This window comes from Pelodiscus sinensis, chromosome 11 (genome assembly GCF_049634645.1).
Source record: "Pelodiscus sinensis isolate JC-2024 chromosome 11, ASM4963464v1, whole genome shotgun sequence".
Lineage (NCBI taxonomy): Eukaryota > Metazoa > Chordata > Testudines > Trionychidae > Pelodiscus > Pelodiscus sinensis.
Genome location: NC_134721.1, coordinates 13,645,460 through 13,669,955, shown reverse-complemented (window position 1 = coordinate 13,669,955; position 24,496 = coordinate 13,645,460). Strand labels below are relative to the sequence as shown.

The following is a 24,496-nucleotide window of genomic DNA, read 5'->3' as shown; positions in this document are numbered from 1 at the left end:
ACCCTAAAAACCTGTTCTTGTCTGCACACACAACAATGACACAGAAGAGTTACAACTCAGTAATTTACGGAGCATAGCTATTCACACCCCTGTAGTTCTAGGTGAAAGGCAGTGTATGCGTGCCCTCTGTATTAAGGCTCATCCATACTACCTATGTCCCATCTTCTTTCTAGCTCCACCCTCCTCTTTACAAGAGAAGACTAGAAAACTATGCCAGAGTTCTTGCCCAACCTCAAAGTTGTGACAATATATACAATCCTTGGGTGTCTGTAAATGGACAAATTACCCAAACTGCAAACTGAGATCACATTCCATCTTAGAAATGAAAAGTAACTAGCTAGACTGCTCAAATAAAAATTAATGAATATTGCAACTACTGAAAAAGTACACCAAGACAGCCAACCTGGGCTCATCTACCACAGACACAGACACAGACACAGACACAGACACAGACACAGAGAGAGAGAGAGAGAGAGAGAGAGAGAATCATTTTTCAGCCCAACTCTGTAGGAAGAAAAATTTAGTCCCAAGTACAAATTTAGTAATCAATATTAGGCAGCATAACCAAGGGCCAATTCAGATAAGGCCTGTGTCACCATCCTGTTCGGTGCTATGGACCCAGCAGACTGCCATTTTATTGAAAGCTGTAGCTATAGTGAAATTACCTTTTATCAGCGTAAGAGAGAAGGAATAATCTTCCCATTCAGTCAACAGCCATACACCAAAACTCAGAGTCAAAAAGTCACCAAAACTCAGAAATATCGCTACGTGAAGGGGGCACAGTGAAACATAGTCCTTACAGACCTGGGAACCTGTGGTAAAAGTCCACAGTTGAAAAAACATATAATATAGCTTGCTGTTGAGAGGGGAAGAATCAGCTTCCACTAGTTGTTGGATTCTGCAGTGAAAGTAGAAGTGTAAATGTCAAATATAATTGTCAGAAAGATATCCTGCCAATTTCCTCTATTTGCTAGTAAATCCTGCTGTCTTTGAAAGATATTAACAATGCAGGAGCTCCAGAGAAAAATCTCACTTACCCTGTGACAGTGTGCCCACACTGCTATTATTAGAACTAATTCCACCACTGATCATTATTTTTCATGATGTTTCAGCCAATTATTACAACTTCAGATGCAGCCTCAGATAAAAACAGACTCAATACTGATATCAAGTTATAGCCTTAATTCAGGACAAAAGTGGGATTTCAATGGTCCAGTGGAATTTCTGATACCTTATGTGTGGGAGTGAATTCACTCCCAGAAAATTCTGCCTTCCACCAGTATATAGAGTCAACATAAAATTGAAACTGCTACTGTCTCACAAATATACCATATTTACTCTATGTAGAACAAGAAAGTACCATTCATCCACTTCCCAAATGTAAAGGCCTGATTTTCAGTCCCTGGACACTTAGGCTGTGTCCAGACTCCATGCCTCCGTCGACGGAGGCATGTAGATTAGCCAGATCGGAAGAGGGAAATGAAGCCGCGATTAAAATAATCGCGGCTTCATTTAAATTTAAATGGCTGCCCTGATCTGCCGATCAGCTGTTTGTCGGCAGATCGGGAGAGTCTGGACGCGATGCCCCGACAAAGAAGCCTTTCTTCATCGACACAGGTAAACCTGGTTTCACGAGGCTTACCTGTGTCGATGAAGAAAGGCTTCTTTGTCGGGGCATCGCGTCCAGACTCTCCCGATCTGCCGACAAACAGCTGATCGGCAGATCGGGGCAGCCATTTAAATTTAAATGAAGCCGCGATTATTTTAATCGCGGCTTCATTTCCCTCTTCCGATCTGGCTAATCTACATGCCTCCGTCGACGGAGGCATGGAGTCTGGACACAGCCTTAGGGTGCATCTACACAGCAGTGTTATTTTGGAATAATGTCCGTTATTCCAAAATAAAAATGTGAGTGTCTACATAGCAATTCTGTTATTTCAAACTAATGGGCAGCTTATTCTGATTTCTGTAAACATCATTTGATGAGGAATAACGTTTCTTCCGAAACTGCTATTTCGAAATACCAGTAATGTGAACGCTCCACTGCTATTTCGAAATAGATCCTCCTCAGAACCATTCAAAGTAATTACTCCCTAGTGCTTCCTAGGGCTCTAAATCGAGAAAACACATCCGCACTAGGGGAGTGATAATTTTGGACTAATTTTGAGGCCTTCTTGTAGAGTAGATGCGCTACTTCGAAATAAGCTATTTCAGAGTATTTCTTTCAAAATTGCTTATTCCAAAATAAGTGTGCAGGGTAGAGATACCCTGACGGTCATGAACATGTTGTCTAAACATACCCAGTCTGCTGCATGTGCATTTTGGTATACTAATATCCCTTTCATGCCATTGAAAGACTCCAACATGCAAGAGATAAAATAATTATAATGAAATCACACTAGTCAAAATGGAACTTGTGAATGAAAATTCTAATATCTGTAACAGTGGGATGGGGACCAAGGACAAGAGACAAACAGGCAGGTCTGCATTTCACTCTTATGAAGAACCCTTCATTGTCATCAGTCTTCCTGCCTGATTTCAACACCTGCCTCTCCCTCTTTTCCTCTCTTCAGAATTCTCCACACTCATCTTTAAGACTTCAGATGGGTACTGACGACACATCTGACTTCTTAGCTGTACACTATATTCTTGCCCTCACCTGTGCCATCCTGGTTCGACTCTGACTCCAACAGGGCTAATAACTTGATTTGGTCTCCATCACATATTGCTCTTTCTCTGATCTTTCTTTTGCTGAGTTCCCCATCTCTGATCATCACCTAACCCCTTTCAGCATCATTCATAAGCCCCATACTCATGCTCTGCCACATAGCCGTTCCATGACTTCCAGTCCATCAGAACCAATACTTCTCTTCAGGGTTTAGCCCTCTCTACTCTCTGCCCTCTTTTCTTTTTCATTGATGTCCAATTATCTGCATTCTCACTTTCCTTCACTTAAAAAAACAAAACAAAAAACACACAAAAAACCCTTAAAAACAACAAATAGTCTAGTAGCACCTTAAAGACTAACAAAACATGTAGATCAGTGGTCTCCAACTTTTTTAATCACAAGATCACTTTTCAATTTCAGTGCAATGTAAGATCTACCACAAACCCAAATACCCTTGCCCCATTTGCTTCCTGTCCCTTCTTTGAGGCCCTGCCCCTGCTCTGAGGCCTCACCCTGCTCACTCCACCACCTTCCTCTCCCATCCTCACTTAATTGCACAGGCTGGGGTAGGGAGATAGGGTACAGGCTCTGATCTTGGGCCAAGGAGTTTGGAGTGTGGGAGGGGCTCAGGGCTTCACTCAGGGTGGAGGATTGGAGTCCAGGAGGGGTTTCAGGGTACAAGCTCTGGGAAGGAGTTTGGGTCTAGGGGGACTCCCATCCAGGGCAGGAGGTTGGGTGCAGGAAGAGCTTCAGGAAGCAGGCTCTGTCTGGGCACCATTTAGCTGAGATGGTTTTCAGGTGGAGCAGTGGGTTAAGGCAGGCTTACTCCTGCCCTGGCCCCACACCACTTCTGAAAACAGCTGGTATGTACAGCAATGGCTCCTTGTGCTGCCCCTCATCTACAGGCACTGAGACCACAGCTTCTACTGGTCATGGTTCCCCTATTATTGATCAATGGGAGCCTTTCTCAGGGGCTGCAGGGATATGCCTGCCACTTCCAGGAGCAGCAGTTACCACAGGAATAATTACTCCAGCCACAACAGGTTAGGCATTTTAGAACTCACTACGCAATTAAATTTAAGCATAAAAGAGAAACGAAAATTAAGAAATGCACAGGCCAGTCAAAAACCAAAAATAACCCACTTTGCAAGCAGTAAAAGAAGTAACAACTACCCCACATGTGTTGGGTGAGAGATGAAAGTGAAGGACAGTGTGTGTTTGTGAGACAGTCACACTCATGCATTGTGTGTGTGTCTGCCAGAGATTTGCATTGCCAAGCTCCCTCCATCCACTTCTCTCTGTGTGGAGATAGGGTATAGGAGTGGGGAGAGGACGGACACCCTGACATCCAAACACACCCCTTTTCCCTCCCACCCCCTGCACAGCAAGCAGGAGGCTCCCAGGGGACAGCTCTAAGGCAGAGCAGGAGCAACATGACAGTGGGTGGAGGGGCAACTTAAGTGCCAGTGCTTGATAGTGCAAGGGGACTGTTACCCCTTACTAAAACTCTGTGGGAGTTTTTTGGTTTGCCAGCTCCCACTTTCAGAGGGAGAAGGGTTCAGGAGGCTGACAGACCCCAGAGACAATGGAAAGCAGCCAACACTCCAGCTCAGCCTGATTGACAGGTTGGACAGGCCAGTGAGGAAGGGGAGAGGCCAGGCCCCGTCCTCCCTGTGAGCTGGGATTGTCTTGGCTCTCTCTCTGAACAAACAAGCTGTGTGCAGAAGAGGTCCTGCAAAGACAGAGAGCTGAAATAGGAGGACAAGCTGTGTGAAGAAGTCCTGCAAAAACAGGGAGCTGAGAGACTAGCAAAGCAAGCTGTGTGCTGAGGGGCAGTTTTTGCAGCAGCTGAGCCAGACACACACAGCTCAAAGAGCGCAGACCCTGAGTTGAGCAGCAGACTGGCAGTGCTCAGAGAGCCAAAAGGAACAGAGAAGCAACGCAAGAAGCTAGAGACTGGCCACACAGCACAGCCTGCAGCTGGATGTGGTGAGCAGCTGGGACCTGCAAAGTGTGGGGAGAGGCTCTGGACTGGGAGAGGGGTCTGGCCACTTAGAGCTTGAGGCTGTGTGGTCACTGCCAGAGCAAGCGTGTCCAGCCTGCAGCCCCCCCTGCAGCACATCCAAGGCCTCTAAGGGGCCTCTAAGGAAGAGACTGTGGACTGTCCTTACACTCTGCAGGCTGCTGTTTTGATGTCCCTGTGCTACAGAGCAGGGCTATGTGTTCTCATTTAACCATTCTCATTTTTTTCTTATTCTTTTCTCTTTAATCAGTTGTTGTTTAATAAATTGTATTTGCTTTGAACCTTATGAAGTGATCACTGGGCCAAGAAGGCCTGCAGTGTAAAGAGAGCACCTCGGAGTGGGGACACCCTAACTCCTGCCCCTACTGACTACAAGGTCAGGGATTAAGCCCCAGGAAACCTGGGCCCAGCCTTGTTGGGGTTTCAAGGGCTCTGCTACTCAGGAGAGTGGAGGGGGAGCCCTCAGGATCAGGGAGCCGTGGGGTAAAGGAAGTGGGAGCGGGGACTCAGATCCTTTCGCTGGTTCATTTCACCGGGGTGTATAGAAGCCAGGAAAGTTCCCCACAATAGCGGGATCATTCCCCCGCTTACAATAGCTTCCTAGCCAACCAAATCAGGAGACCCTGTCAGAGGCTCCAAGATCTACTGGTAGATCCCAATCTACTGGTTGGTGACCACTGATGTAGATGGTATCATGTGCTTTCATGGGCACAACCCACTTTTTCAGATGACAGTACTAGTTTGCCCCTATCTCTCATCACAGTCAGCCCTGGCTCACCCCCATCATCTTCTTCCTCAGCTCCTGCATTCATGCTGCAGAGAATTGGTGGTGGCAATCCCACGACAAGGCTGATTTATTTCACTACAGGTATTGGGGCTGGTTCCTTGTGGCGCTCCTAGGCAAAGTGAGGGGAGCTCCATGCCCCTGGAAGGGGTGGGGCCTCGGGCAGAAGGGATGGGGTTGGAGCTAGCTTCCCCCAGGAAGCCTCAGCGCCACTTGGACTTCATTACAGCTACTTCAGGAAGCCGTCAGCGCTGCCTGGAATGCTCTGTGGGAGGCTCCATTGGTGATTTAAAGGGTCCAGGGCCCCTGTGGTAGCAACGCCAGTGACTGTAATCCCGGGCCCTTTTGAGTTGCTGGGTCCTGGAACAGATGCCCATCCCTCCCCCATCAGCAGGCCTGACTACAGATTTGTTCTTTCCTCCTTTAGTTCTACCATCTTGCCAGCTAAACAATCCTGTACCTCCAGTGTAACAGAATTCCCCACCTGCCGTCTCAACTGACTATTCACAGCATCCTCCAGCTGACCCTGAACTTCTGCCTGTGCTTCTCTATCTGCTCAGAATCTCACTGAGTTCTTCCAAAAGAAATCTGACAATATATGGCAGCCCTCCCTCCTCAGCTTCCCTCCCCTTCTTCCTTGCCCTCTGACAGCTTTTATTATTATTATGATTATTACTATCATTATTATCATGTCACCTAAGAGCCCAGTCATGAGCCAGGACCCCATTGTGTTAGACACTGAACAAACACAGAACAAACACCCAGTCCTTGCCCAACAGAGCTTGTAATTTATGGGTAAGGCAAGAAAAAACAGATGGGTACGGAAAGATTTCTGACTACAAGGAAACAAAGAGGCTATATCTGTGGTAGGCAGCGGTCATACAATCTAGGAGCCTAACTATTGTCAAGTTTTTTGGAGGCATCACGGCAAAGGAGAGATTCCAGGTGGTAATTGAAGGTATGGTAGCTATGCAGATATGAGAAGGATGTTTCTCCCAGTCAAGGGGCACAGATTCTTTCTCCCTAAGGGTATGTCTAGACTGCATCACTCTGTCAGTAGAGGGATGCAGATTAGGCAGGTTGATATTGTAAATGAAGTGGGGATTTAAATATCCCACGCCTAATTAGCATAAAAATGCCCACCATTTTTGCCGACTCAGCACTTTGTCTGCAAAAAGTGGCAGTCTGGGGGGGGGGGGAGATCTGTCAAGAAAGAAAGCCTTTTTTGACAGATCCTGTAAACCTCCTTGCAGGAGGCATAAATTCAGCATCCTTTTCTCTGATCTGAACAAATAAAATTTTCCCCCATTCATACCCATTCACAAAGCCTCTGCAAAGATTGTTTTCCTACCGAGCCCATTGCTTTCAGCCCTCTCTTAGAATCCTCCACTGGCTCCCCCTTCTCTGTTACATAAAAGCATAAGCTGATTTTTTCACTTCCAAAGCCCTTTATGGCCTGCCTACCCTAACCTGTCATCTCTTACTATCTTACGTCGACTTCCCCCTCCAATCTTCCCATGATGCCACCCTCCATGGAGCACTTGTTAAATTTTCAAACATGCTTTCTCCCTCTGCCCTGATGCTTGAAGGGAGCTCCCCCAAAACATTCACAACACTAATTCATTACCCTCCTTAAAACTCTCCTTTTCCATTATAGGACTTATGGGCTGCATCTACTGAGGTGAATGGAAAACCTACTGAGGTCAATGGAAAGAGTACCACTGATTTTGTTTGGTTTTGGCTCATGCCCTCAATATCAGTGATATTTCCCTGGATGAATCAAGGGCTGAGTATGACACTCAGAAAGAGTGACAGAGGACTCATCAATGACCCTCACAGGATTTGAGCTTATTACAGCTCCATATAAAATGGTACAAGTGGCAGATTGTTTGGGACATTTTCAGAATGTACCACATCCCCTTTGGTATAGCTCACCTTAACAAGGTTCCCAGGAGCTCAATATGAACATTTTTTTTACAACGACAACATACAGAAGGTAAATTGTAATATGTTGATTATTATGCAGGTTGTCATTCTTCCTTAAGCATGAGAACATATGGTTCATTTGCCTACCTGATGCTCACAGGAGCTACTGTACTAAATGTGTTACATTAAGAAGTCGGTGGCAGATGATGAAATTAGGTTTATTGGCTTGTTCCGTTACGAAGCTCTCTAAGGAGGGGGAAGTAGAAGAAAAGGCTCTTTGCCTACTGCTTTCTATTGCACTGTTATTTTTATGTTAGCTGCCTGCTAACATTTTTTGGGTCAAGATGCTACATGCATTCAATTCAGCATTCTCATTATATTTCAGTGGAATGGCTTCAGCTGTAAAGAAAACAGCAAAGGAAGAAAGGGGGACAATGAAACAAAAGTGATAAAATCAACAAGATAATCTTCTTCCTTTTCCTATCCCTGCTCATTCTTCTATTATCAGTAAATATTTGTGTACTGTATTTGGGTAGAATGATGTAGTCATGTCATACAAAAACACTCCTTTCTTTCTATAGTATCTCAATAGGATATTAAATAACTGCTACTAAAGTTAATCATTTTAAAATCAGCAGAGCCAGATAACTTGAATGCCAAGAGTTTTAAAAGAGCTGACTGAGGAACTTGCTAAACCATTTATGGTGATTTTCAATATATCTTGGAGCACAGGAGAAGTTCCAGGAAAGTGAAAGAAGGGCAATGCTATGACAATATTTAAAAAGAGTAAAGAGGATGACTGGGAGAATTATTGGCCATTCAGTGTGACATTGATCCCAGGCAAGATAGTGGAGTAGGTAGTATATGATTCAATTAATAAAGAATTAAAGGGGAGGCACATTAATTTGGAAAATAGATCCCTCAATATAACTTGATACCTTTCCTCCAGGTAATAATTTTGATGTAATATACTTAGATTTCTTTAAAGTGTTTCAACGTATACCACACAGAATGTTGATTAAAGAACTAGAGCATTATAAAATCAACAAAGCATGCATTAAAGGGACTAAAAGCTTGCTGACTCATAGATCTCAAAATGTAATTGTACATAGAAAATTGTAAATGGAGTTTGTTTGTATTGGAGTCCTTCGGGGATTAGTTCTTGGCCCTATACTTATTGATATTTGTATCAATGATCTAGAAGACAACAAAAAATTATTACTGATGACGTTTGCAGATGACAGAAAAATTAGAAGAATGGTAAATAACGTTTGAGTGAACATGATTGCTTGGTAAAATGGGTGCAAGCAAACAATACGCCTTTTAATGTAGCTAAATATAAATGTGTAGATCTAGGAACAAAGAGTATATTTATATTCATTGTATGGGTACTAAAAAGATTTGGGGGATGTAATCAGCAGAACATGAGCGTCCAATGTGAAACTGCCATCAAAAGGGCTAGCTAATGTGATAATTGAATGCATAAATGGGGAACAATTCAAATAAGAGTAGAATGTTTTTTCTACCTCTTAATTTAGCACTGGTGCTACCATGCCAGAACACTGTGCAGCTCTAATGTCCACAATTCAAGATAGGCATTGGAAAAAATGGAGAAGTTTTAGAGACGAGCAAGAATGATTGAAGGATTAGAAACCATGCATTATAGTGATAGACTCAATGATTAAAAGAGAAGGGTAAGGGGTGACTTGATTACAGTCTATAAGGCTCTACATGGGGAAGAAATATTTCATAATGAGCTCTTCATTCCAGCAGAGAAAGTATAACAAAATCCATTGGCTAGAATTTGGAGCGAAAAAAATCATCCTGAATTTTTTTTTTTTTGACAGGGAAATTAACCATCGGAAGCTATTTACCAGGTTCAGGGTGAATTCTCCATCACTGGCAATTTTTAATACAAAATTGGATTTTTTTTAATAAAAAGCCATACTCATCAATTATTTGGGGAATTTCTAAGGCCTCTGTAATAGAGGAAGTCAGACTAGAGGATCACAATGGCCTTGGGGCATATGAATCTCTTTTATCTCTTGTCAGCTTTTAGCCACTAGTGAAAATAAGAAAGGCAATATTTGGTAAGTCCAATGGTCCATCTAGCCCAGTATCTTTTCTTTCAACAGTGGCAAATGCCAGATGTTTCGTAAGAAATGAGTAGAACAGACAGTCATTGAATAATACATCCCTTGTCATTCATTCCCAGGTTCTAGCCGTCAGAGGCTAGAGACACTCAGGCTATGTCTACACTACACTGTTTTGCGCAAGAAATATGCAAATGAGGTGAAGCAAGGAATATCGCCATGCCTCATTTGCATAATTAATGAGTGGCCACTTTTTGCGCAAGAGACTTTTGTTCAAAAAAGGAGCCATCTACATGGCTCTTGTGCAAGAAGAGTTTTTGCGCAAAAATGAGCTGTGTAGATGGCTCCTTTTTGTGCAAAAGCCTCTTGCGCAAAAAGCGGCCTCATTAATTATGCAAATGAGGTGCACTGATATTCCACACTTTGCCTCATTTTCATATTTCTTGCATGAAACAGCTCAGTGTAGATTTAGGCTCAGAGCATTGGGTTGCATCCCTTATGATCTAGCTAACAGCCATTGATAGACCTATACTCCATGAACTTACCTAGTTTTTTTTAACCCTGTTATACCTTTAACCTTAATCTTGACTGGAGTTTTTCAGACTCCCTGAACCCCACCACTCCATGCAGATCTATTGCTCCTTCCACTTTGTAATCCTCTCACTTATCATAATGGAAAGAGAGATTGATAGAGAGAAAAAATTGATTGAACCTAGAGACAAATAAATATGGTTAAAATAAACTTGGAACAATTGGTCTCTGTCTTGGTCTTTGGATTTTGATGTCAGTGTCTTTAGGTTCCCCCATTCTCTGCTGTTAGACAAATGGCCCTGTTTCTGCAAACACTTCTGCATATGCTCAGTTTTTGCGAACAGACCCACTGAGTTCAATGACGCTATTCAGAAGTGCAATGTTAAGCATGTGCACAACTATTTGTAGAATTGTTTATAATTTACTGCAAATAGAAGAGTCATTAACAGATAGATAATAGATTCTCAAGGCTTATAAATCCCTTTTTCTTACATGTTTTTGTCACAAAACGTTATTGGCCATCCAGCCATGTAGAGAGAGAAGCCACCATGCACAGAGAGGGAAATATAATTTTAAAACACAAATACTCATTACTGTTGCCAGCATTCTCCTGAAAGAGATGTAATGATTATGTTTGTTGTCAGGGTTGCAGAGTATGTTCAATGTTTAGTGTTTTCTGCCAATAGAAAAATCAAAGTGATTCTATCGAGCAATCTGAGATTTTGCATGCATTTTCATATCTCAGTACAGTAGATGATTCCAGAACAAGCAATACATGAGCACTGGAAACAGGCAGGCAAATCTATGCATTCGATTTCTGTCACTTCACTTGTTAGCTAAGAATGAAACTGAAGTGATTAATCAAATTTAGCAGATGTGGATTCAGTTCCATTGGTTCCCTAAGTCAAATTAGAATGTCACAAAGAGATAAGCATAATCTGTATTCATGTTGATTTACAGTGATGCTGCCTAAGATATCTAAACCTGTTCTGACTGTTAATGCTAGTGCTCACTTTCAAACTAGAAGGGGAAATGAACTTTCTTCTTTACAAGCATACACATGCTGATAAGATACTGGGTGAAAGGGAATCATCAAAGTTAAGAAAATCTCCTACTAAAGGAGGATCAAGAACTATAAGTGAAAACAAACTGAAACCAGGCTCCCAAACTGAAAAAACATAAAGCCCAACTATTTTGTAGGTTCACATGTGTTCATTGAACATTTTGTTAGAGAAAGCTGAAGTCAAAAGTGCCAAAACATAGTGAGAAAGCAACGAGGAGTCCTGTGGTACCTTAGGGTATGTCTACACTACCACCCTAGTTCTATCCCTAGTTGGGATAGAGAGTACGCTTATTAAGTTTGCAGATGATACCAAACTGGGTGGGGTTGCGACTTCTTTGGAGGATAGGGACATAATTCAAAATGACCTTAGCAAGTTAGAGAAATGGTCAGAGGTAAACAGGATGAGGTTTAATAAAGAGAAATGCAAAGTGCTCCACTTAGGAAGGAACAATCAGTTCCATACATACAAGATGGGAAGCGACTGTCTAGGAAGGAGCATGGCAGAAAGGGATCTAGGGGTCATAGTGAACCACAAGTTGAATATGAGTCAACAGTGTGATGCTGTTGCAAAAAAAGCAAATATGATTCTAGGTTGTATCAACAGGTGTGTTGTAAGCAAAACTCGTGAAGTCATTCTGCCGCTCTACTCTGCACTAGTTAGGCCTCAGCTGGAGTACTGTGTCCAGTTCTGGGCGCCACATTTCAAGAAAGATGTGGAGAAATTGGAAAGGGTACAGAGAAGAGCGACAAGAATGATTAAAGGTCTAGAGAACATGACCTATGAAGCCAGGCTTCATGAACTGGGCTTGTTTAGTTTGGAAAAAAGAAGATTAAGGGGGGACATGATAGCGGTTTTCAAATATCTAAAAGGGTGTCACAAGGAGGAAGGAGAAAATTTGTTCCTCTTGGTTTCTGAGGACAGGACAAGGAGTAATGGGCTTAAAGTGCAGCAGGAGAGGTTTAGATTGGACATTAGGAAAAAATTCCTAACTGTCAGGGTGGTCAAATATTGGAATAAATTGCCAAGGGAGGTGGTGGAATCTCCCTCTCTGGAGATATTTAAGAACAAGTTAGATAGACATCTGTCAGGGATGGTGTAGGTGGAGCTTGGTCCTGCCTTGAGGGCGGGGGGCTGGACTCGATGACCTCTTGAGGTCCCTTCCAGTCCTATTATTCTATGATTCTATGATTCTATGAACTAGGGTGGTAATGTAGGCAACCGGAGTTGCAATGAAGCCCGGGATTTGAATTTCACGGGCTTCATTTGCATAAAGCCGGTGCCGCCATTTTTAAATGTCCACTAGTGCAGACTCCGTGCCGCGCGGCTACACGCGGCACGGACTAGGTATTTCGGACTAGGCTTCCTAGTCCGAACTACCATTACTCCTTCACGTGAAACGAGGAGTAATGGTAGTTCGGATTAGGAAGCCTAGTCCGAACTACCTAGTCCATGCCGCGTGTAGCCGCGTGGCACTGAGTCCGCACTAGGAGACATTTAAAAATGGCGGCACCCGGCTTTATGTGAATGAAGCCCGGGAAATTCAAATCCCGGGCTTCATTTGCAACTCCGGTTGCCTACATTACCACCCTAATTCGAACTAGGGTGATAGTGCAGACATACCTTTATAGACTAGCTGAAGTGTTGGAGCATAAGATTTCATGGGCAAAGACCCACTTCATCAGATGCAGACATGCGTCTGACGAAGTGGGTCTTTGCCCACGAAAGCTTATGCTCCAACACTTCAGTTAGTCTACAAGGTGCCACAGGACTCCTCGCCGCTTTTGCAGATTCAGACTAACACGGCTACCCCTCTGATAGTGAGAAAGGTTGTTCCCATGTAAAACTATAATGCCAGTACAGAAGCTTGCATAGGGGTGCATCTACACTGCATAGTTATTTCAAGATAACTAGTGTTATTTCAAAATACCAATGCACGTGTTTACACAGTCATTCCATTATTTCAAAATAATTTTGAAATAATGGACAGCTTATTCTGAAATCTGTAAACCTCATTCTATGAAGAATAGTGCCTATTCCAAAATAGTTATTTCAAAATAAGGTATGTGCAGACACTCCACGGCTGCTATTTCAAAATGGCTCTGGTGAGGGGCTATTCTAAGTTATTCCTCTGCAGTGCCTACTGGGGTTCTAAACTAAGACAGCACATCTACATTAGGGAAAACTGCCTCGGACTAATTTTGAGGCTTCCCAGCTGTGTAGATGAGCTATTTTGAAATAAGCGTGCAGTGTAGATGTAGTCATACAGAAAGTCCCCTCACTTCAAGCAGTTGATGCATAAGGTAGTTTGATCTATTTCCTGGCTTACTAATCTAGGTGTCAGGAACCCTGGGGTCTGCTTCTCTGCCACTGCTCTTATGTCTGACCATCAGAACACCACTTTGTCTGACACAATTTGCTCTGGTTTTGATTAGAGCATCTATGCATCCAGATCATGGATGAACCCATTTGCTTTGAAGGCTGGTGGCATAGTTCAAAGGCAATACCTTGGTATAAGCAGATTGAAATCCTTAATGAAACTTTCTGGGTCACCATGTTGGGAATGGGCACAGCTCTGAGTTTAAGACTCCAAAGGTCAGCTCTAAGACTTTAGCAATGACTGAATAATCTTTATTAGGCAGTGATACGAGTCTGCAATTACAACATCTGTTCAGTTGTTTAAGTTTTGTTTAGCTAGATTATTAAAAGACAGAATTTAATTCTTCTTTTTTCAAGATTTTTTTCACTGTTTCCTAAAGAAATAAAACTACAAAAATATCTGGAGTTATAATATTATGAATATTGTTATTGCTAATTATGAGTAATTAGATTACTGACTGTAATCTATTCCTTCCTTTTGCTTTATTAACTAATGTCTGTGTTTTCCCTCAGCAGGCTTCCTGTATCTATAAGTGAAGATTTAGCAATATATATATGTAAACACATACATGTGTATTTGTGTGTATACACACACACACAACGTGTGTGTTTACACATTTTATACAGAAAACAGATACTTTGACAAATGATCAAACTGAAATAAGATTCCCATCTACCAACTTGTTTCAGCTGAAAATAACTTTTAACATATAGCAAGATTTTCATTAGGGCCTGATTCTGCATCATTGAGGTCAATGGCACAGCTACTAATGACTTGTTATGCAGGATGAAAGTCTAGATTTCAGATAAGTCTTGCTTATCTTGCTTTATCTGAGATGCAAATCACTATTCCCTCTCCCTACCATTTCTTCATTTTTCACAATTTGAGTAAACAGCTATACTTTTATAGATAAAACATGAAGGTAGATCTCAGTTGATTAGCCAGCACTGCTTAATAACCTCTTCGTTTTTACATGTAGGAGATACAATACATAAAAGGCAACATGTTCAGACCATGTGATATTAAAAAAGGAATTGCTGCAGATGATAAATCTATGCATAGCCTTCAGAAATAGATCAAATCATGAGCAAGGATGGGGAGGGAGGTGAAAATCTTTTCTGCTTTAGGGCAAAATATTCTCCACAGATTTGGTAACCCCATCTCCTTAACAAAGGATTTAATTTGTCTAGATCATCCTAAAGGAGCTATGTGGTTTAACTTATTTAGCAACTTGTCCATCATCACATTCTTGTCAGAACTGTGAAAGATATTTCTTCCCAGATAATATGCCAGCCAGCAATTCAAAAAGGTTAGCAAAGGAATCCATGGAGATTATAAATGCTGCACAATAAAATAGATGGAGAACTCAGGTAACCTTTATTTAAAATAGTTCAGATTTATGTGTTCTGCTAGAATTCAAATATACACAAAAAAGCTAGAGCGGATGTCCTCTCCCCCCCCCTTTATAAGTAAAGATGCATATGATTTTGCTAGGTGAGGAGAAAACACCTATTCAAGTCCCTTCATTTTCTGTATGCTATTTCACATTCTATGGAACTTCTGGAAGAGTTTGTCTTTAAAATTGTGGCACTAACTACTTTATGATTTAACAATCAAGGGAAAGAGCAATTTGCAAAAGATTGAACGTTGATTATTATGTTACTTTATGTCCAAACGATACACTGTAACTGCATAGGAGGAAGTTGAGGGTGTTATTATATAGGTGAATTCAAACATACAACCATTCCCATTGTCATTGAAATTATACTTCTGTGGTTTATTTTTGAAGGGTGCCTGGAGCCCCTCAGAATGGAGGTCCATAAATACAAGATAGTTATAATTACTAGTAATAATTTAATATTATCAAGGAACATTTATATCCAAGTTAATATTATGGCTGTGTGCATGCATAGCACATGCACATGCAAATCACACTGGACCCACACTGCCAATGCAGGTCTTGACATAGAAAAGTTTAGACCGCATTTATCTCTTTACTGCTGTATATAAGAAAGCCCAGTCAGTGTCTGTGAAATGCATCCTATAGCTGTAGCATTTTAATGAGGTTTTATTTCAACATTTTGTATAATATAACAGTAAATATTGTAAACATTGTATAATATACAATTAAAACAATATTCATGATAAGTAATAGCTGAAAGTTTTCCCCATAATTTAAAGATAGCTCTTCTGCTATTGTCTCAGAGAAAAAATTATTAGGAATCTCTGTTCTGTAAAAGCACCTTATATTACAGTCTCTGGGCCAGGTTCTTTACTGACTTTCTCTTGAGTAATGATTTACACCTGTGGATAACAGATGCAAAATGCTCTCTTTTCTATGTTAGCATTTTACACTCACTCACTAACGGTGGAAACAAAATACAAACCAATAGAAAATCTGGCCGTCTTTTCCTACACTTAACACCACTATCCCCAACTGCAATATTGAATTTGGAGTAATTGCACATTTGTGTGTGGAATGCCTATGAGTATGTACTATAAGTATAGATAGTAGATTTAATTTGTTAACTCTGAAGTGGGGGGAGGGGAGGAGAAAGAGATTTTTCCTTGTATGGATCATTGAAAATCTTAGGTAGATTTCTCCTTAAAGTCTTAGCGTATGTCTACACTGCAGCTGGAGGCATGATTTCCAGAGCAAGTTGTCAGTCTCATGCTAAGTCTGCTCAATTTGATTTACTAAAAATAAACAACTCAGTAGCCATCCACACTATGACTCAGTGTGTCAGGCAGGCTTGAACATGGTTGGCTCTTGGTGAACAAAGGAGGCTGGGGTGCAGGACTGCTGCAGAAGAGCCAGCACATGCAAATTACTCTACCACTTTCCTGTTCCACAGGCAAAATCTCCTTGCTTAAGGATTAAAAGCATAGACCATGGAGAGTAATGTAATCATGGGCTGCTGTGCTGTCTCTATAGCTACCATGCAGTTCATCTGGAGTTCTGAGGAGGATTTCATCCACTCAAACCTCCAATGATCTTCTTTATTAGAAGTGCATTCAATCAGGCTTTGCATAGGGTAAGAAGAGATGGCACAGAGAATACTGCAGTGATATAACTGTTCAAGAAAGCAAAGCATACATTCCAAGTGTCTTTAACCCAGTTTTGTTGTCAATCAACTTTCTATCTACAATTGTATGGCTAGAGCTCATAATGAATAGGCCTACAGCATCAGTGTGCTCCAGCAACGAGCTGTCAAAAGTAACAGTCAATTGATGTTCTTCCAATACCAGAAAACTAAAAACAAGCAAACAAACAAATTAAAAAAAACCAGAACCAAACCAAACCAAACCAAACCAAAATAAAAAAAACAAATCCCAGCAATCAGTTGACCGAAGTACCTTTTATTTTGTCGCAGATCATTGGTGCCCTTTTTCCAGTTAACTACTGCCCTGGGAGAAGCGTTTGGTTTACATTCAATGGTAACTTCGCCCCCAACTTGAGCTACTGACATTTGTTTCACAGGATTTTTGGAAAAATCCGGGGCTGAAGCTTTAAAAAAAAAAAAAAGAAAAGAAAAAAATGAAAAAACTTCATGACATAGTTGACAAAGTAAATTAATTTTCTGAAATTAAGTCCAATTGCCTTCTTTGCCTTTGCAGATTTGGATTAAAGATTTCTAGTTGCACTCTACGAATTTAAATCCATTTAGTGGCCTTGTATTTATATTGTCGTGTGAATTTTGTCCATCTGTAAACAAAAAGGATTAGAACAACCCAGCTTTCTATGTTATCCCTAGTAGCCTTTATTTAGGAAAGTCTCTGAGAACTGGACAGAAGGTTTGTGTTAGATTAGGAAGGAAGTGATTTAGCAGAGTTCTAATAGGCTGTATAGGGAGAATATACCTAGATGGATTCAAGCAGACTGGCATAGCCCATGATAAGGACCACACTCCTCCATCTTCAATTTATTTTTAGAAAATTAGTTGGATTAAAGCTAAAATGGGCATGTCCACATGAGCTACAAATCATATGCTCAGCTGCAATGCAGACGTAGTAAAAGCTAGAGCAGAATTAAGCCTGAATATTGTCCATTTTATTCACTACTAAAGTGTAGATTATTCATAGCTAATATATTTGTCAATTCCATTTTTTTCCACAGGATCTCATTCTGTTTTCTGAAATCCATTCATTATTCACAGATTTTTATCAAACAATTCATGGGTGAAATTTTATCTTGCAGAGAGGAGCATCACAAGATCTGTACAGACTTTGTGTGACTGGAGGTTGTATTTGGAAAGGTTAACATCTGTTGGGAGACCAATACAACAGTACACAGACAATCCAGGAAGTTTTTGGAGAATGTTGGGCTTGTTTAGTTTGCAGAAGAAAGGAGTGAGTGGGGATTTGATAGCAGTCTTCAACCTCCTGAAGGGGAGTTCCAAAGAGGATGGAGGTAGGTTGTTCTCAGTAGTGACAGATGGCAAAATGAGGAGCAATGGTCCCAAGTTGCAGTGGGGGAGGTCTAGGTTGGATATTAGTAAAAAACTATTTTCTTAGGAGGGTGGTGAAGCACTGGAATGAGTTATCTAGGGAGGGGTGGAATTTCCATCCCTAGAGGTTTTTAAGTCCTGGCTTGACAAAGTCCTTGGCTGGGATGATTTAGTTGGGGCTGGTCCTGCTTTAGGCACGGGGCTGGACTTGATGATCTCCTGAAGTTTCTTCCAGCCCTATGATTCCAAGTGGGACTCATCATATGTGAACAAATTGTAGCCCATGGGTGTTGCTGAAATTCATATTGAGATTATATGCACTAACTGTGCTGTTGGCTTAAGTCACATGACATTGGTTTTGCTCCCTTGAAATGATGACTGATGTTTTTAAATTGCAGAAATCAAATAATATCAAGAAAGGAATAACACCCAATAAGTGCCCTTGTTCACACACAGAAATGCTGTTCACCCAGCATGTTGAAAATACCAACAAAGAACACCCGTTCCCCAAACATTCACGCAAACAAAACATGTTTGGACAAATGTTTGTGAATAGTAAGGGATACAAACATATATGAACTGAACAGCCTTGTGGAATTGAAATAGAAGTCCACAAAAGCTGACTTTGCAATATTCAGTCAAGTCTCTTCATTTCCTATGTTTTCAAAATTTTGAAATTAATTTTACACTCTAGTTACTATCTGTTTTTTAATGGTCTGTTTACTTACCTATCACTCTTAGCTCAGCATTGGCATAAATAGTATTGTATTTGTTTTCTGCAACACACTGATAGAGGCCAGAATCTGTCATGTTCAGCATAGTTATGGTAAGAGTTCCATTTTCTATTTGAATTCTCTCCTACCAAAGGAAAAACAAGCAAACATTTGTTTGAAGAGGTGAATATAAAAACAGATGGTCATGAGTTAGAAGCTAATATTCTGTTATCTTTGAATGCTTATTAAAACACTATAAAAATGAAATAAAAAATGAGGAAGCCAAGTAGCCCAGCTAAAATACATATATATCTTAGAATATAGATTAATGATGGTTATCATGATATCATAGTAGATGGACAAATAGTTTCACATGAAACTTCTTTTTGCTGAAAATTCAGATTTAGCACACCAGAATATTTTGCAAATCTGTAAAAAAATGGACTGATTCACTTAAACAATTAACAAATTACAAAACATTTTAATTTTTCTATTTTAAATTACCTTTCATTTAGAAACTTTCTTCAATTTATTGTTAATAAATAAATATATAAAACTTTTGAAATCAAAACATTTGATTCCCTCAAACTAAAATGTTCAATTTTTGGGGTTTCCAAACAAACATTTAAAACAAATGTTTATAGCTTCCCCTGAAATGAGGGGTTTTCCAGGTTTTTTTTTTAATTACCAGCAATCCAAATAATTTATTTACCCTGTTCTAATTTTAAAATCCCAGTTCATCAAAGCACTTAAACATATGTTTAACTGTGGACACATGCTGAAATCTCATTGTTTAAAGGCATTGTTGCATTGGGAGCTACAGGGCTACACTTCAACAGGAAGCAGACACAGAAGCAGCTGCAGCAGGGAGAGCTGCACCATGAGAGGAGGTAGAAAATGAGACCCTAAGAGATTTACTCTTTTAGCACCTGGAAGACAGAAACTTACAGGGAGACTCCTCCCCAGTGGCAGTAAAACCGATAGCCTACTCTTCCCCTCCAACCATGTGGACTTGGGGAAGAGAAAAGCTACAGAAACTCAGCAGGCAGGAGCAGATACAGAGGCAGTTGTGTTAAGGACCTTTTTGATGTCTACAGGCTCCATTTCTCAGTTTTTACTTTGGAAATTCTTCACCCTTTGCTGATTGGCTGTTTGCTGCAACCCCTAACATAGCCTCTCCTACATGCCCTCCTTAGCGGTCATGTATCACAGCCTCACTCCACCTGCCCCCCTGCTTCTTTCATTTCTCCTTCACCCCTCTCCTTTTCCTTTGCCCTTCTTCAGTGTTTCTCCTCTTTCCTTGCTTTTTATCTCATTCCCGCCCAATAAACTCTCCCCCTTGTTTTTTGTTTAATCATGGAACTAACAGGATGTTTGTCAATATTCTCATTATATTCTAGCTTTTTCCTTTTTTATTTGTTATAAACCACAAATAACAATATGTTGAAAATTGCCACCTCACCTGCAGGACACTATACAGTGCCACATGTCCTGCACATGTCCTGCTAAAGCTCACAAATTGCCACACAGAGGAGCAGCTGTTGAGATTGAGACAGAGAATACAGGTAGGCAAAAACTATTGTTTTTGAAAACCTGTCTATCACCAGTTAAATATTTCAGGTGTCCAGAAGACTTGATAATATTGCCTAGTACATTTACAGCATGAGTCATATGAAAATAACCAGATCTGCACAATCAGAATAAAATTTGAGAGGGTTTTGGATTCTATTCCATTAATATGAATATTTAGTCCTCCCACTTTTGATCATTTAATGATATACACCAGGGCTGTGTCTACACTAGGCCACTTATTCCGGAAAATCAGCCGCTTTTCCGGAATAAGCTGCGAGCTGTCTACACTGGCCCTTGAATTTCCGGAAAAGCAACGACGCTCTACTGTACAAAATCAGCTGCTATTCCGGAAAAACTATTCTGCTCCCACTCGGGCATAAGTCCTTATTCCGGAACACTGTTCCGGAAAACGGCCAGTGTAGACAGCCCAGTAGTCTTTTCCGGAAAAAAGCCCCGATCGCGAAAATGGCGATCAGGGCTCTTTTCCGGAAAAGCGCGTCTACATTGGCCACAGATGCTTTTCCAGAAAAAGGGCTTTTCCGGAAAAGCAGCCTGCCAATGTAGACACTCCTTTTCCAGAAAAACTGAAAACGGAATAGTATTCCATTTTAAGCAGTTCCGGAAATTCATGCCAGTGTAGACACAGCCCATGTGTGAACACAACTGTTGTCTATCCAATTATTGGGTCCATACCTACAGTTAATTATTCAAGGGTACATTACTAAATATTTTAATTAGACAGGTCTCAAGTCAATAATGGCTTTAAAGGACAGTCATCACCTTAAACGCCACCTGGAAACCCATAGGCAGGACGATCCCAAGGGGGGTGCAGAACCTGGGCAACCCCCTGAAGTACCAAAGGCAGGAGTCTCAAGGCAACCCCCCTCACTGCTGGCCCTGCCTCCACCCCATCCTCTCCACAAGCCTCATCTCTGCTCTGCCCCCCAATCTGCCCATTTGCCTCCTCCCCTGAACAACACAACCCAGGTGGATTACCAGGGCCTGGCATGGAGCAATATCAGGGCCACCCTCCCCCTACTTACCATGTGAGCAGCAGGAGCTGGAGTGGTTTGGTAGCCTGCTCTGTCGTACCACATTTCCATCTCTCAGCCTTCTCTGTGGTGGCAAGAAGTGGAATGCCTTGAAGCCAGAGCTCTCTGCTTCCCACCGCCATGGAGAGGCGTGGCACAGCAGGCTGGGAGAGGGTGGTGCAGCTGGGGATGAAGAAGGTTGCCTATGCCCATGTGGTGAGTGGGGGCGGGGGGAAGGTGACCCCTTCTGGTGCCCGATGCGTGGCTCCCATAATCCCCCAGTCTCTCCCATCATTGGATGGTTGGGATGGCCACCGTTGGGTCCCCAAAAGTGCAGGGTTTAGGGCAGCTGTCCCGATTCATCCTATGGATGGGACAGCTCTGCCCACTGGCAGCCAGCACAAATCATTTAGTGGAAGCTGGGTATGCTTACCTTCAATTTCAGCTTTTACGGGGCCAATTTAATCAATGGTACGATGATGATGAAGTAAAAACAACAATAAAAACAAAACAAAAAGTTCCCCTCCCTCAAACACACACATGCACATAGAAACACTATGAATAAATCTGGCCCATATTTTTGTTTCTATGCTTTAAGCAATTTTTCCTTCACTTTTCCTCAGCACACAATGAAACTGGCTCTGTACGACTAACATAACTTAAAACCAAATATTTCAAGTCTTACTATTGCTATCCTCCAGGGACAATAAAAGCCACACTTTAAAGTAGAATACCAAAAAGCAAGAGAGAGCACTCTCTCCAAAATGAATCAGTGAGAAAGAAACACACAACAACAGAATATAAATTCCATCTTGGAATGCCAGCCTGGAAACAACAGATTTGTTTTTTTATTATATTTCTTTAGACTGTCTAGATTGCCTTCATAGAATTTAGAGTGAACCGTATAGTATTATAGCATGTAATAGAATCCCCAGCTGAAATACTGTATGCATCTGAAATAAAATGTACATTTCTGAACTAATCAATGTATTTCATGTAACTTCTTAATAGTTAAAGATAATGCTAGTTTCAGAGATTGTTTGATGTCCTCTTGTTATTACATAGATGCATAGGAAAGAGTGCCACCTATTGAGACAGCAAAAACATTTTCTTGGCATTCTGCTTTTTCCTTCCACTCAGAGGTCTACAAACCAAGTACTAACCCAGCCCAACTTTGATTATATTGAAAATTTGATGAGAGCGTAGCCTGGAGTAATATAGCTGATATATTGCTAACTAATTAACAACATCCCATTACTTATCCACTTTTTTTCCCTCAAGTGTCTGACTACAGATATCTTCCGCATATTTAGTTCTTCCTACAGGGTGTTTGCTATCCTCTCAATGTATTTTTTTTCTTTTTAGCAGACATCCTATGAATATAAAACCCTTTTTAAAAAGTAATGCAAGCAGTTCATGGAGAAGCTGAATTCCCCCTCCACCCACATCTGAGATGACTTTTTTCTTAGTTAGTCAGACAAAATGAAGAATGAAGTATCATTTGCACACAAGCAGAAATAACATAGAGATGACCAGCTATGTGGTCAGAGAGAAGTGGTTTGTTAAACAGTGGGCCTGTGTTATAGAATAAACCCTAGGGTGGAAGGCAGCATTCTAAGATGTTTTCAACAAGCATAGTTCTGAGACATAGTGAATATTCACCTTTAAACTATCCATTTAGTCCATTGAGTAATAGCATTCAACATTTTGTTTCCCAAAATATTCCATTTACAATGCACTGTAAGTGCTGTGAACAATATTAGTGAGACTTTATTTTATCCCTCTTTCATTAAAAGGATACCATTAGAAAATGGCAGTCTGTAAATAACATCTTCAAAGACAGACTTGATATTTCCACTTCACAAGGACAACAATAATAAGAACATAGGAACGGATATACTGGGTCAGACCAAAGGTCCATCTAGCCCAGTATCCTGTCTGCAGACAGTGGCCAATACCAGATGCCCCAGAGGGAGGGAACACAACAGGTAATCATCACGTGATCCCTCTCCTGTCATCTATTTCCAAACAGAAGCTAGGGACACCATTCCTACCCATCCTGGCTAATAGCCATTGATGGACCTAACCCCCATGAATCTATCTAGCTCTTTTTTAACCCTCTTAAAGTCCTTGTCTTTACCACATCCTCCCAAAGGGTGTGTCTAGACTACAGGGTTTTGTCGACAAAAGTGGACTTTTGTCGACAAAACTATACCTGCGTCCACACTACCGCTGAGTTCTGTCGACATAATGTTGACAGAACTCAGCAGTTTTGTCAACGCTGGTAAACCTCATTTTACGAGGCATAACGCCTTCTGTCGACAGAGTCTCTGTCGACAGAAGGTGTTATTGAATGTAAACTGTCCTTTGCGTCCACACTACCATGTCGACAAAGCAGGTTGCTTTGTCGACAGAACTCAATGTAGTCTAGACGCTCTTTGTCGACAGAAGTCTGTAGTCTAGACGTACCCAACATGAGTAGGGTTTTATTTTTTAGAACAGCCAATGCTAAACAATGTAAAAAAATGTTGCATCTTACCTCTGGCATAAGAGGTTCACCATTTTTTAACCAACTGTAGGAGGGACTTGGTTTTCCACTTGCCTTACATTCCCAAAACAAGCTGTCATAGAGAGAGAGATAGGCATTTTGGATTTTTTTATCCCATTCAGGGAGAGCTGTATTAACAAGACAAAAAAATGGAAAGCATTGTAAACAGAAGCATGGCTTTTGGTTTGCTCAGCTTACAGTCTATCATGTGGACCAATATTGCCTCACTGTTTCCTTGTACTCACCAGTCTGTCCGTTTTCATCTCTTATCTTTTCATCTTACACTCAGACCATAAACTCTCTGAGGTAGGGATCATCTATTTGTTCTGTGTTTGTATAGTGACTAGCACAATAAGGTCCTGGCAGGCCTGTTAAGGGGGGAGGAAGCAATTCAAAAGGTCCTGGGGCTCCTAAGCCCTTTAAACAACCAATGGAGCACCGAACAGCGTGCAGCTCTGGCAGCTGCCAGGGAAAGAGATGCATGATACAGATGCTTCAGGCAGTGCTGAGAGCTGGCTGCCCCCAACTCTGCCCTTTCTGCCAAAGTCACTGCCCCTTCTGGGAATGTGGAGCCCATGGGCCCAGTGAGTCTGTCACCCCTCTTCTGCCCCTCCAAGGTCCTAGTTTATGACTGAGACTCTGAAGTACTGACAACATAATAGTAGTAATAATACATAATAAACTGCATTCCTGGGAAGGGGGGCACCCGGAGTTATTC

The 24,496-nt window shown here is 41.4% G+C and overlaps 1 protein-coding gene across 3 annotated transcripts in view; it reads right to left on the bottom strand.

Moving 5' to 3' along the window:
- The window catches only part of CNTN6 (contactin-6), a 158,923-nt gene that overhangs the window by 70,721 nt on the left and 63,706 nt on the right, over nucleotides 1-24,496 (bottom strand). For 2 of the 3 annotated variants that reach the window (XM_075938669.1, XM_006122484.4), the window contains 3 exons: nucleotides 23,770-23,906; nucleotides 18,643-18,772; nucleotides 16,824-16,974 (listed from right to left, as the gene is read on the bottom strand). In XM_075938669.1, the coding sequence (XP_075794784.1) occupies nucleotides 16,824-16,974; nucleotides 18,643-18,772; nucleotides 23,770-23,906 (418 nt within the window). The remainder of the gene's footprint in view (nucleotides 1-16,823; nucleotides 16,975-18,642; nucleotides 18,773-23,769; nucleotides 23,907-24,496) is intronic. The other variant, XM_075938670.1, reaches the window with a different exon arrangement.